This window comes from Pseudovirgaria hyperparasitica, assembly GCF_010093815.1.
Source record: "Pseudovirgaria hyperparasitica strain CBS 121739 unplaced genomic scaffold EJ05scaffold_2, whole genome shotgun sequence".
NCBI lineage: Eukaryota > Fungi > Ascomycota > Dothideomycetes > Acrospermales > Acrospermaceae > Pseudovirgaria > Pseudovirgaria hyperparasitica.
Window position 1 is genome coordinate 69,776 of NW_022985550.1, and position 12,674 is coordinate 82,449.

Genomic DNA, 12,674 nt, shown 5'->3' on the forward strand with positions numbered 1-12,674 from the left:
GAGGAACATGAATGATACCAAGTGAACTGTCATTTCCCATATCCGTGCCAGAAAGTGCCAGTCATGAATTCGATCTTTTTAAAGTCAAATCGCATTTGGCGAAACGACTGATGTGAACATCAAGGTCATCGACACATGCACAGCGATGCCCTGATTGGCCACAGCTTTGCGGGGGGTCCACTTTCGATTCCCAGCTTGTCAACATCCACACGCCGCAGAGTTTCATCCACAAAGGCTCACAACAGCGCCTACGGACCATTGACATAACTTCTGCTGCGTCCTGTCAAGATGAGTTTCGTATCCACGATACTAAACGCCGTTGGCCTCATCTTCCTCACACACGCGTAAGCTTCTCAGAGTAATATCGTCGTAACCAGCTTCTCACCAAGCACCAGTGTCTACTCTGCCCACGAGCACACTGCGCTCAGCAGCACATCGCAAAGCAGCGCCTCCGGAACGCCCGCAAATCCTGCCTCGTCTCTCCCTCTAGATATCGTCATCGAGCTGCTGGTAGCCGTCGTGGTGCTCTCGATCGGAATTGTGCTGTCGAGCACGCCGCTCAAGCCGATACAATGGAATAAATGGGCAGGAGCGATTGAGAAGAATGGGAGGAAAGAGAATCCTTATAGGATACTGGAGGAGCGGGTAGGGTTCTGGGACGTTAGGGTTAGTAGGATTCTGCAACGATGATGCTCTGGGGCGGCGAGGACGTTTTACTGATTATGGTGTTTAGAGCTAAGAGAAAAGAGTTTGCGGACTGGGTGAGACAGGGTGGGCAGTGAGTCTCATGGATGGATGGGATATGTTGCTAAATGTAAGCATATTACAGTCTAATGAGTAATGAGCACTCAAGCTAACACGAAGACCATGCAGAGCGCGCCCCAGATAGACAAGATGAATCGAATTAATGGACTGATTTTCAGTCATGACGCCTAACGAACTGCGTTATATGCCGAGCTTACAAAATAGACAAACCCAGATGAACTCCCAACGCCCAATCCCTTTTCTCGTTCGCATTCATTTTCTTGTGTACGTCCATTTTCTCGTTGGCATCACTTTTCTCATACGTTCGCCGGACGCTCTGTCAATCTGTTCCTATTCTCGCCGCGACCATTCTTCCACATGTTCAGATTCGTGCACGAAAGCCCTCACAACGCAACCCGACATGCCCCAGTCCTACACTCCCTCCCGCTTTCAACACCCTCCGGCACACTCACCTCATCATCCCTCCCTCCAATCTTCCTCCCACTAACCCACCAGGCCGCAGCACTCACAATCTCCACCAGAACCCTTACATCTTCCTCCTCACGCGGGGCATACACCATCATAAACTCCCGTGGCACAAATCTCCTCATCCACCCTCCCTGGGCAAGTGGATGCCTTTCGCCCCAGCCGGCCTCAAGCACAATCTTCGCGTCTGCGGGGTGCAAGCTCAGATGCATGCTTCCATCCGAAGGGTGCAGATGGCACACTTCCCCACGACACGTCCGCACAATAGGCGCCAGACTGAACAGTCCTGTCCCGTGTTTCTCGAAGCAACTCGTGCCCTGGACGAGATGATTCGCGGGGTCCTTTGCCAGGCTCTTCAGTACATCACTGAATAGTGCGTACATGCCCGGCGTGATGCGCTGTGTTGTTTGTCGATGGGGTGCAATGCCTGCGACACGCGGTCTCGGCGCACCACGCTTTGGTAGTGCGGACAGTACGCCGGGCGTAAAGTGCGGGTGGACGAATGCTGGAGCGTACGGATCGCGCAGTGCAAAGAGGCTGAGGAAGCGGATTTTCAGATAGCCGTAGGGCGTGCTGGGGGTGCCGCCGGGGCCGAGCGAGGTAAAGGCCGTGTAGTCGTTCACGATGATGTACATTGGCGGGATGAGTGTCAGCAAGAGGAGAGACTTGAGGAGGGTGAGGAGTGGCGTGGAAGAGGCCTCAATGGAGAAGGAGTTTGGATCATGAGTATCGAAATCCATTTTCTCTCTGTGTGTGTGTATGTTCGTCTCGTATCGACAAATCGTGCGTGAGGTGGCCTGTCTGCGGTGTTTGTGTGTGTGTGTGTGGATTGATGTCAATTGCTGGGGTCTGGGATTGACTGGACGTGAGATCAGGCGAGGTCTTTTGGAACCGGAAGGAGAATATCGAGGAACTCGTTTTTTTTAAGGTTTTTTAAGCCTGGCTCGGGTACCTGAGAGTGGATGCAGGCGGAACGAAGCTGTTTGAGATTGAGGTTTTGGAGAGGGCGAACAGAATTGGAAGCTTTGACAGTAACAACAATCACAATGCTGATGATGATGATGATGATGATGATGCTGCTGCTACAGCCCTTGTAACGCCAACACACGTCAACTGCAACCGACAACAACAACGACAGCAACAACAACGACGACGCGTATCTGAACGTCCTTCTCTTCTTGAATGATACCCAACCTCGCTCAATCGATTGACAACATTGCAACCAAACCAGCCAGAGTCCCATATCACTCACCTCTTTAAATACCCGCCCAAGCAACTTGCCCCTCCCCTTAAAAAACTTCCCCACGTGTCGACCCTGCTGCGTGGGTGTGCGTGACCACCAACCCCCTCCCTCTCCCAATAGATCTTCACCCTCTCAGCTCGCGAGACAACTCCGGCGCCCATTCCCGCAATTGCCAAAGGACAATAAAGTTCGAAAATCGCAGTCCCTTCAGCCAATCAGCAGCCTTCACATTTCACACACAAGAACGCGCGTTGCTAGCGCGCAGGTACGTACAGCCAGCCAGCTCAGAGGAATACCTGCACGCTTGGCTGCACCTGCAGCAGCAAAAGGAAGCCTATTGCCGAGACATTGCTGCTGTGCTGGAGCGCGACGAGAGGGGACACATCATGGGGTGCGGCTCGGCAAGGAAGCAGTGATTGGAGAAGTTGGGCCCGGAGAGCTGGGAGATTCCGGTGCTGCTCGTAACGTGTGAGGTGGGAAGAGTGGGATGTGCGGATTGAGAGTGAGAGGTGCATGGTATGGGTGTGTGGCTGGCTGGGGAGAGCACGCGACATCGGAGTCAGCGCGGTTGGGCGTTCGCCTTGGGATGTACACGAGATAGCAGATAGACAGCTGGATTATAGAGTTTTGTACGAATGTTCGACTCCGACATACGGCAACGCAGAAGCACGAATTGACCGACCCGTGTCTTGGGCGTGTCCTCGATATCTCAACAAGTAGTACATGCAATACCAACAGTAACAACTCTAGGGTATCATTTGCCGCACGTCCCTCTTTCGCGTGTGGTATATATCCTTTTCCCCGCTTCTTAAGCTACTTTACACGGCGTAAAACCATAGCCGCACCAGTGAAGTCAAAGCAAAAACGCCGTCATGGGATATCTCAGCCTCGTGCGATGCATTCGAGGACAACGACATTGTAAAAGATTGTGCTGCAGATAATAGTGTTTCATGGCTGCGGGGGCCTGTAGGGTATAAACCGGCCTCCCTGTGTCTGACCACTGGTCGGTCCTACTGGTCCCTGGGGCTGAGGATGGCTCTGAGACTGGGTGACTTCACCCTCTTGTACTGGCTGAAGCGATCCACCACCGAAATGTGCCGCATGTGCGCCCTTGATTCTCAGATCGTCTTGTGGAACTTCAACGTTCATAGATGATATCGATACTGGAGAGCTTGGGAAGTTGCCTGTGCCGACTGCTGGCGAAATCGAAGAACCGCTGGGTGTTTCGGAATTGCGAGAAGCATTTCCAGGTGCAAGGTTGTTCTTCGACTGTCGAGCAAACGAGTTTGGCGGTTGTGCTGGCGATCCTTCAAGCTCAGAGTGTGTCTGCGATGGACTATTCTCGGGCAGCTCCGTAAAGTTTGAAATGGGCCTGCTGTCAATCTCTACAGGATTACCCTGAGAACCGGTCGGAAGTACATTGGCATACTTCGCATCTGCAGTGATCTCTGTGGGTGATGTCGTCTCGGTGGAAGTTTTGCCAGGTTTTGAAAGCGTTGCGGCAAATGGGTTGCTGGTATTACCGGTGTCGCTACGCCCAGCCTGTTGTTGTCGTCGACGACGCCACAGAAAGAACAGAATGCCGGCAATTGCGATGAGACCCAATGGAATACCGACTGCCAAACCAACTATCATGCCGGTATTAGAGGATCCACCAGAGTCGTCATTATTGGTTGGTGTGTCGGTTGAAGCCGGAGTGAGAACAGTGGTTCGCACGATTGTTACGGGACCATTACTACCCGTCTCAATTGAAGTGAATTCAGAGACTACAGGTGTACCAGCTGCAGTTACATCTGATGTAGGTGCAGGCGAAGAGGGAGGATTCGAAGTAGGTCTTGTAGAACCTCCATTCGACGAACGGACCGAGGACTGAGCCGAGGAGGGACTACCGTCAGTAAAGGAAGATGGACCAGCAAGAGAAGTAGCCTTGGCGACGCCATTCGTGCTCAAGACCGTTGCGAATACGTTTCCAGCCGAGAGGTTATCCACAAACTCGAAACCCTGGTCTGTACAGCAGTTTCCGGCTTGTCTGTTCTTGTCACAACAATAGCGACCATCATTGCAAGCCAGAATGGCCTCGTTTCCAATAGCTGTGTTGTCTGGTGAAGGTCAATTAGCAGCTGGTCGAGTGACACGAGAGGCAAGGCAGGTAGAATCACCGTATGTGCAGTAGTTGTTCGCACAGCCAGCACCAAAATCACCATTGGTACAGGAATAGCGACCTAGGATTTTCGCAGCAGGATTGTAGCAGAGGCCATTATCGAGACACTGCCATTGAAGCGGACAGCATACCACATTATCGCCAGTACCACATGCGAAAGAGTCTCCTGCTTTGTCGCCGTTGGGGTAGTAACAGGTTTGCGCGTCAACAGCAATTATCAGAACAAAGGCTACGACATAGCGAGCGATGGGCGATTTGAAGGACAGTTGAGAGCGCATCGCGAGGGTATGCCAGGCCAGAGTGCGCCTGAATTGCAGACGCGACGCTGGAGGCGACGTATAAAGAATGAAAGGATGGAGGAAGAATGAAGGTGGGTATAATAAGGTGGACCGCACACCCACAGTAATTAGAAGATGATAAAGATAGACGACGAGTGGCGGTCCCCAGATAGCAAGACTGGGATGTCTGTGTGGGTACAACGATGTGAAGTGTGGCGTGTGGTTTCACAGCCAGGTTGGATGGTGACAATGGTGGTGATGGTGACGGCGGCGGTGCAGATGAGGGAATTCAATTGGAAACTTCCTCAAGCAAGGGGGAGTCCAGAGTTACATCCTTGGAGGTTGGACGGGGGGCAGTGACGCTACAAAAAGGCACAAGCAGAAGCACAAGCACAAGCAGTCAACCATCAATTGCCGTGGCACAAACAATCATCTGCTTGATGCTATTAGTCCATGCCATCATACCTCATCACACTACCATAGCCTAGGTATCGTCAACAAACTTATCTCATTATGGTTACGCTGCCAATTGAGGCGTGACTCTCAGGCTCTGTGGGAGAAAAGCAGGTGTGGTCGGCCGAGGCTATCACGACGGTGTGCCCTACACCTACAGTACACGAACTGTTCTGCCGTCCCGCGAGGAGCCGCGATACCGCAATACCGCAATAATTACTGCAATACTGCAATACGCCCATACGTAATTATGGACTCGTCGGAAAGGAAGAGGGATAAGCTTTTTGGCGTTTGAAACGGTGGAGACGCCAGCTGGCAAACAAACCGGTCTGATTCGCAGAGCTTGAAAAGGGGAGGAGAAGTGGCAGCCAAGTAACGCCCCAGCCCAGTGCTACTGTGCCAGCCTGTGGTCCTGTCCCTGCACACTAATTTGCGCCTTTTTCTGGCCCGTCCTGGCTAAGCGGGCCCCCGCATTCTCAGTTAGCAATCATCATGATATAATTACTATGTATAGCATTCATTCCACCTCCTATCCTGCACCATTCATTACTTATCTTCTTGACTTTGACCACCGCAACACCTCCATTACAATCATTGTCTTTTTGGTCGCCATACCGCCAATGGAAATATCAAAACACAGCCCACGTTGATACTTTCATGCTTTCTCTCCGAATCTCTTTCTCCTTGTCGTCATGTTCAAACTGCCTCCTCCTTGGTCAACTCCTTTATCGCTTCAAGAAGCTTGCGATCCTTTTGCAGTCCAGCAATCTCCTTCGCCTGGTCCTCATAACTTTCTTTGACTCCTTTGAATTCCATTTTCACATCCGACAAATGCGTCGTCAATTCCGCGTTCACTCTTCTCAGCTCTGCCACTAGAGCGTTCTCCACTCCTTTCCTGTGTTGGCTGACTGTCATCACGAGTTTCTCTCTCTGCATTTCCACCTTCTTCTTCTCGGTGCGGAGCTGGTCGATGGTGCACTGCATCATTCGCAACATTTCGGTCTGTGTTGAGGCCTTTGTTTTCCAAACAGTGATCGTCCTTTCTAATTCCAACTCTCGCTTTTCCGACCGCTCCAGATACGCTGTAGATACCGTCATCAGGCCCAGTGCCGGTTCGTCGGTGCTTGGACAGTGACTTGGTTTTGGCCTCTTCGCAGGAGGAGCATGGTGAGCCTCGAAGCGTCTCGCTGGAATTTGCAAGTCTAGCTGTCGATCCATTTCCAATCTCCTAGACCCCATGAGCATTGGAGCTGCTGATGCACATTCAGGTTTTATTAGGACAGGCAGACGAAAGATATTTATATGGGTATGTCGATCCAGAGAACTCACTTGGCTTCCTATTCTCGACTTGGTCCATAATCGGACTCCCCTTTCCTTGTACCAGCTGGTTGGTGTTGGCAGCTACATTTAAGATCTGGCCCGGAAGTGGACGGCAGAAGCTCAACAGGTCCACTGATGGCTCATCGTCGTCATCTTCCAACTTGATATCGTCTCTCTTGCGCTTGTCCACCGACGGGGTTTCATTCAACTTGGACATGCTGCTCACAGCCGTCTCTAGAATCGCAAACGCAACGAGTTGGAGACGAAATAAGGGTGGGAACTCAGTTCGAATAGGTAGAGAGTCTGCTTGTGGATTCACCAGCCAGCTCAAGCTCATATGGTAAATACTTTTGTTGCTTTGAAGCATCAGGGTCAAGTCCGAGCTTCAGCTAGCGCGATAAGAAAGTGATTCGCGTCGCGTCCTCATCTTCAGATGTCAAGCGTAAGAACCTGACTCTCCTTGCTTGTGCAAATCTCCTCTAATCGATATTTTTCAATGACTCCAAATACAATGACAGTAGTGTGATGTCCGCGATCATGTGTACACCACAACAGCGCTTCTCCCAAGCTTTTCCTATACCAAGTCAAAGCTAAACATACAACATTCCATATGTAAACGTAGCTCTCAATAGTATGTGTTTTTTCAACCTTGATTGTATCTTAGTCACTACAGATTATGGTAACGAAGGTCCAACTCTTTATGAAGTATCAGAAGAATTATTACCATACTATTCAATAGAAGTGATGGATGCCTAATGGTGTTGAGCGAGGTACATCTTCTAGGGCGTTCCACGAACTTCGCCGCGACAAGCGCGACACACGTCCTGCAGGAAGGCATCAGTACCTCATCAACAACTCTCAAGACAAAAAATCGCAATTAAGCATGCTGTAACATAATTATGACCTCAACACAGCAAGAAAGTAGCAGTTCCCATGCAATTGTTACTATGACACATGCACCTCCTCCTCCACCACCTCCTCTTCCCCCTACGAAAGCTGTGAAATCATCAGATACAATAATTTCACTGCCCAAGCCTCGTCCTATGCCTCCTCAGGCTTACAATGGACCTCTCGTCGACAACGTCCGCTACATGGCCGCGAATACAAGCGCATTAGATAGACCATTCCAGCCCTGCTATATGTTCTTCTATGGCTCACTTATGGATCCTGAAGTCATCCAAGCAGTCCTCAGCCTAGCAGACCTTCCGACAACGAGATCCGCCACTATCTCCGGCTTTCAGATCAAAATGTGGGGTATATATCCAGCTTTAGTACCCAGCACATCTGGAGCAGTCACTGGCGTTGTATGGAAGGTCGATTCAGAAAAACATTTTGAGCGTCTAGCTGCGTATGAGACCTCTGCATACGACTGGCTGGAGTGTGAGGCAATGTTGGGAGATGGTACTGTGCTGCCTAGATGTCGCACATTCTGTTGGGCTGGACGACCAGATAGCAATGAACTCGAAGAAGGTCATTTCGATCTGCAAAGATATCAAAGGTACTTCAAGCCATCTGTCACTAGGCGTCGATCGCCTGCACCTTGAGGATTCCCCGGTCTCATAAGCTACACCAACAATGAATCACAGGAGAGAAGATAACCATCAGTTATTTGGAGGCCATGATATTCCTCTTGTGCTCGTAGCGCACTCTTGTAAGATCTAGCTAAACCACCTCGAAGATAGCCCTAACTTTCGTGGGAAAAGAAGCATTGGGAAATAACAGCGTGACAGACGTTGGAAAAGACAGGTTTGGAGGGAACTGATTACAACTGTTCTCAATTCTCCGGTGGCTTCCCAACATTTCATCAATATAGGCGTAGTAGTCCTAGCCATTACACCATCATGATGCTAACAATTGAACCTCATCATCACAAGAACCTTCATCATCAGATTAACGCCTCACAGCTTTCCAACATATACTTCCAATTAAGACGACGAACTAATCAGATGTTCTTCATGCCTTCAAGATGGGCTGCAAGTTCGTCAAGCTCAGCTAGGATTGTATCAGCTCCGGTTATACCTTTCACTCCAGGTTCATAGGGTATTATTGCTTACCCTTTAACCATCTATTCCTGAGCTCCAGGTCATCGTTACGAGATTTTAGCTGCGCAATCTCTGCATGAAAGCTGCTAATCCGCTCTCGCATCTCGTCCAAATCTCTTCCGGGCAGACTCAAGTGGACTGCCAACTCTGCGCACTTTCTTTTCTTTACGTACTCCAGCTTATTTTCGAGCCTTGCGATCTCGTTATTGTGCCGCTTTACCAAATCGCTCACATGCGCAGGCATAGCTTCCTCTTCGAACTCCTGGAACGTTTGCTTTTGTTTCTGCGGGGTACCATGTCTCTTGGTCTCGGATTCCACGAATGGATCGCGTGAATGGCGCACTTCGCGGTCGTGGATAACAACACTGTTCCTCAGCCAGTCGTTCTCCTCGCGCTGAGCTTGAATCTGTCTGTGCAGCGATTGGATCGTCCTTCTATGCTCTGTGTCCCTCTTCGCAAGAGCGATCACTGCTTCTACGTTGTCCTCGAAACGCTTGATACATCTGGGGACATCGACTTCCGGTGTAGATGGGTTGCTTACTCCACGTGGCGGAGGGGTCGTGTTTCTGATCGCAGCAGTGCAAATGGCTTTCGTGCTTGACCTGCCCCTGAAGTCAGTGCTGGAGTCACCGATCGAGATTTCCCCTTGCTCAAACTCTACGTCCCCGTCATCAGAGCAATCTGGCCACGCCGATGATCGCCAAGAACCGCTCCCGTTAGACAATGCAGATGTGTGAGAGTTGCGAATCCTGGTTACATCTTCTTCGGCTACTGTATGGGCTGCGAATTCAGATGCGAAGTTGCTTGGCGAATCCTTGATACTGGTCGAGTGCTCGTCTGAGTCCAAGTCGGAATTGTCCTTCACACTGGAGGAGAAGGATGGAAGCTCCGGCTCGTCTGGTGGTTCGACAACAAGCTTCGAATCCGACTGGTCTTGGCGAGAGAATGTAATGTTGACATGTCTTCCCAAGGGGTCGACGTAATAGGCCATTGTTACGTTGCAACACTAGAACCTGGCAGGGGTGCAAAATCAGCCTCTAAAGTGCATGGAGTGTAAGATGTTCAATTAGCAAGAATGACTCGGGGAGACTGGTTGACTTACTCAAGATGATCTCTATCAACTAGGGTAAGTAAACAGGATAAGTGAATCGCCAGAAGTTTGAACAAGGAGGCCTTACTGGTGCTGGAAGACGATCGATGATAATGTTGCTCTGATTGTTGTTGAGCTCACCGCGATGAGCTAGCTCCAGGTTTGAGAAAGTCCGAGCTTGTTTGAGCAGGACGAAACTGTGAGATAGCACGCCGCGTCATGCTCTGGTTTGTATCAAACTGGGTACATTGAAGTGATTCCAACAATCGGGCAACAAAACAAGTGCACCAAGTTTCTACAACGCCAGATCCTTCTTTGGCAAACGATAAACTACCTGATGTGTCAAAGATTACTTTGCCGCAGTATTGTCATGAAGTAATTCGTTCTCAAGCCATCCCGGCACGGACCCTGCAGATATACAGATACGCGTCTTCACTGCCACAACACTCCATGTGCTTCTCACCATCACGTCCCGGAGAAGATAGTCTTTGCGTCGCGCTAAGGCGTCCGGGTCGTAGCGTAAAGAAGTCGAAGATATGCAGCAGCTCTGTCGTCATCAGAAGCTATAGCGATACATACCTTGAGACTGATAAGAACCTAGGTTTGATACGAAGTGTGAGAATATCCTGTGCAGAAGTATCCAAGGCGGCCCTTTGTTGGGTATCGTATTCTAGGGAGACATGCATGCGATTGACTGTGTAGATCAAGATTACATATCGTATGTGGTATGACTCGAAATAAATTTTTTACAATACATGTGAGGTACGTAGACTGTTTGCCCAAGTCTGCTGCCCCGGAAACAACCACGAGATCTGACCAAGCAAGTGCTTCTAGCTCCTTTCTGCGTTCATCATTGTCATTAACTAGGGTTCAGGGGGAAGGGCTCACGGTAGTTACGCTGCGCCGGTCCAGACTCATCCCTGAGGTACCGATCCCAGGACTTAAAGAGGCAGATGAACTTCCAAAGGTCTTGTGGTCGAATGCGCTGCTTTACTCCCACTTTTGATGGCACGATATTATTCGCGACTCTATTGATCATGTCCACCTCCAACTGGTCCAGCTTCGTGCTGGTTGCGAGGTTCAGACTCCGGCCGTCACGACTAAGACGAATGAACAGGTAGCTGTAGTGAATCTCATTGATCATGTCACTGTGCAGCTTCCGGGCGTACTCCCGCCGTATATCCTCGCATAGTCGTTCGTGGGGTCTCGTGCGCTGCAGCTCGCTGCTGCGACGAATGCGCGCCCGGTATGCCTTCGTACAGGCACACGGCTCTTCCAACTGGCCCAAGCGGAACTTGCCAAACGTCTTCCAGAATCTCCAGCTGCAGGCTTGGAACTCGACAGCGAAAGTGTTCAAGCGCAGAAAGAGGTATGTGATCTCCTCTCGAGCTTGGTTGTTGACTCGCGCGAACGTTGGGAGGCTGAAGGCGTAGAATAATGTCACATGAGACTGCTTGCGCGCTTTGTCGTCTTGGTCCATGGTGTAGATGTTGCGATTCGCGTTTCGGCTGTTCTTGCATAGGCGGGGACATTGGATAATGCCATCCAGATGCTTGTATATCATCTCCCGAAGCTCAAGAGGGAGACTGAATATTCGGAAATATTTGGGTTGCTCACAGGTAGCTCCGGCAGTGGCTGTCCTAGCCGCTCGGCGCTGCCTGTGAGATGGGTGGATATACAGCTGTTGCTCGGGTAGTTTGCGCTTGCTCCTGCGGCATTTGACAGCCTCAGGGCCTTCGACGGCGCTTTCGAATGGCTCAGGGCGTGTGAACGGCATGTGTGGAATGAGACAAAGATCAGAAATCGTGTATAATCTGGTGACATTCGCCCCTATAAGTACCACAAAGATGGAGATCGTCCAAGCACGCTGGACGCGTGAAGTAGAGTGTTTGGGTCCATCGCTTGACCAGGGTATAGCACTATGCATGCCAACAATCTCACGACTTTTCACCTTTGTTTGTTGAAAGGAAAAGCACACATGCCGCGACGATGGACACTGCAACTACAGTGAAGACCTGTAGTAGTAGTCAATACCAAGTCAGATTACAGGTAGAGTCGGCATTACAATCTCAGTTTTCCAGCCTGACTGGACTAGAGCCATGCGCTTGCTGTATCTCGTGACAGTCTTGACATAATTGGCAACACCAGACACCAGACATGCCAGCGCTAGTAGCCAGAAAACAATACCTAGAGGGAGGGCTATTCTTTTCTCTTAAAAACATGTGTTAGTATCGCCTTTAATACTCCTGTTTGAGTGCCGGCAGACGTACCAAGCTTAGACGGCTGCTGCTTCAAGTGAAATGACACCAGGATGGCGACCGATACAATTGCGAGGTAGACAGCGAGACGAAGCCAAGATAAAAATGCTTTTTACAAACGCTCATTAGTGAACTGCAGAGGTTTACTTCGATAGCGCTAGACGTACTTCTCTCATTTGCACAATGATCCCTGGCATCGGATGCATTGTTGTCGAAGAGCAGTGGGCCTAACAAAGGCCGCTTAGCGAAGACTTCCCCTCGATAGCTGTTATTCCTGATATATTTATGTCAGTAATGAGATCTATATGCACATTGTGATGAATGCTGACTGTTTGACCAGAACCGGCCGTCTTGTTAACAAACCGAACACGGGTTTGTAGGTCTCAATATCCGGGCCTGAGAAGACCTGAGTGCTTGACATGCTGATTGAACAAGTGAACAACCAAGGTCAATCACGAGCGTTGGACGGATGTTGGAGGTTAACGTTGACGTCGACTTTGTTTCCCCACATCTAGATGAATACCTAGCCAAATGCGGCAAAGTGGGCCGCATGGGTCTTGGCAGTTCGTCACTCCGAAAGAGCTCATAGCATAATTTCC

The 12,674-nt window shown here is 50.2% G+C and overlaps 8 protein-coding genes across 8 annotated transcripts; 2 read left to right on the forward strand and 6 right to left on the reverse strand.

Annotated features, from left to right (window-relative positions):
• The first annotated feature begins 141 nt into the window (after positions 1-141).
• Positions 142-862, forward strand: EJ05DRAFT_174202 (uncharacterized protein). Its single transcript, XM_033739539.1, has 3 exons — positions 142-344; positions 396-666; positions 734-862. Exons 1-3 carry the CDS (start codon positions 289-291, stop codon positions 737-739), a joined length of 333 nt encoding a protein of 110 aa, XP_033603955.1. The 5' UTR covers positions 142-288; the 3' UTR covers positions 740-862.
• Positions 863-1,061: 199 nt separating this feature from the next.
• Positions 1,062-1,970, reverse strand: EJ05DRAFT_482382 (uncharacterized protein; the record flags this gene model as incomplete). The annotated part of the gene is made up of 2 exons (XM_033745163.1): positions 1,062-1,115; positions 1,218-1,970. The coding sequence occupies 2 exons, from the start codon at positions 1,968-1,970 to the stop codon at positions 1,062-1,064; spliced, it is 807 nt and encodes a 268-aa protein (XP_033603956.1).
• Positions 1,971-3,076: 1,106 nt separating this feature from the next.
• On the reverse strand, positions 3,077-5,217 carry EJ05DRAFT_507170 (uncharacterized protein). The gene is made up of 2 exons (XM_033747889.1): positions 4,633-5,217; positions 3,077-4,572 (listed from the first exon to the last, which is right to left on the reverse strand). Exons 1-2 carry the CDS (start codon positions 4,910-4,912, stop codon positions 3,422-3,424), a joined length of 1,431 nt encoding a protein of 476 aa, XP_033603957.1. The 5' UTR covers positions 4,913-5,217; the 3' UTR covers positions 3,077-3,421.
• An 844-nt stretch (positions 5,218-6,061) lies between these two features.
• Positions 6,062-7,022, reverse strand: EJ05DRAFT_496420 (uncharacterized protein; the record flags this gene model as incomplete). Its single annotated transcript, XM_033746386.1, has 2 exons — positions 6,062-6,618; positions 6,695-7,022. The coding sequence occupies 2 exons, from the start codon at positions 7,020-7,022 to the stop codon at positions 6,062-6,064; spliced, it is 885 nt and encodes a 294-aa protein (XP_033603958.1).
• A 610-nt stretch (positions 7,023-7,632) lies between these two features.
• On the forward strand, positions 7,633-8,229 carry EJ05DRAFT_496421 (uncharacterized protein; the record flags this gene model as incomplete). The annotated part of the gene is made up of 1 exon (XM_033746387.1): positions 7,633-8,229. The coding sequence occupies one exon, from the start codon at positions 7,633-7,635 to the stop codon at positions 8,227-8,229; it is 597 nt and encodes a 198-aa protein (XP_033603959.1).
• Positions 8,230-8,627: 398 nt separating this feature from the next.
• On the reverse strand, positions 8,628-9,745 carry EJ05DRAFT_507173 (uncharacterized protein; the record flags this gene model as incomplete). The annotated part of the gene is made up of 2 exons (XM_033747890.1): positions 8,740-9,745; positions 8,628-8,677 (listed from the first exon to the last, which is right to left on the reverse strand). The coding sequence occupies exons 1-2, from the start codon at positions 9,716-9,718 to the stop codon at positions 8,628-8,630; spliced, it is 1,029 nt and encodes a 342-aa protein (XP_033603960.1). The 5' UTR covers positions 9,719-9,745.
• Positions 9,746-10,532: 787 nt separating this feature from the next.
• EJ05DRAFT_174362 (uncharacterized protein) lies at positions 10,533-12,025 on the reverse strand. The gene is made up of 2 exons (XM_033739540.1): positions 11,883-12,025; positions 10,533-11,832 (listed from the first exon to the last, which is right to left on the reverse strand). The coding sequence occupies exon 2, from the start codon at positions 11,742-11,744 to the stop codon at positions 10,677-10,679; it is 1,068 nt and encodes a 355-aa protein (XP_033603961.1). The 5' UTR covers positions 11,745-11,832; positions 11,883-12,025; the 3' UTR covers positions 10,533-10,676.
• Positions 11,755-12,496, reverse strand: EJ05DRAFT_496424 (uncharacterized protein; the record flags this gene model as incomplete). Its single annotated transcript, XM_033746388.1, has 5 exons — positions 11,755-11,832; positions 11,883-12,028; positions 12,088-12,183; positions 12,243-12,349; positions 12,405-12,496. The coding sequence occupies 5 exons, from the start codon at positions 12,494-12,496 to the stop codon at positions 11,755-11,757; spliced, it is 519 nt and encodes a 172-aa protein (XP_033603962.1).
• Positions 12,497-12,674: the final 178 nt, after the last annotated feature.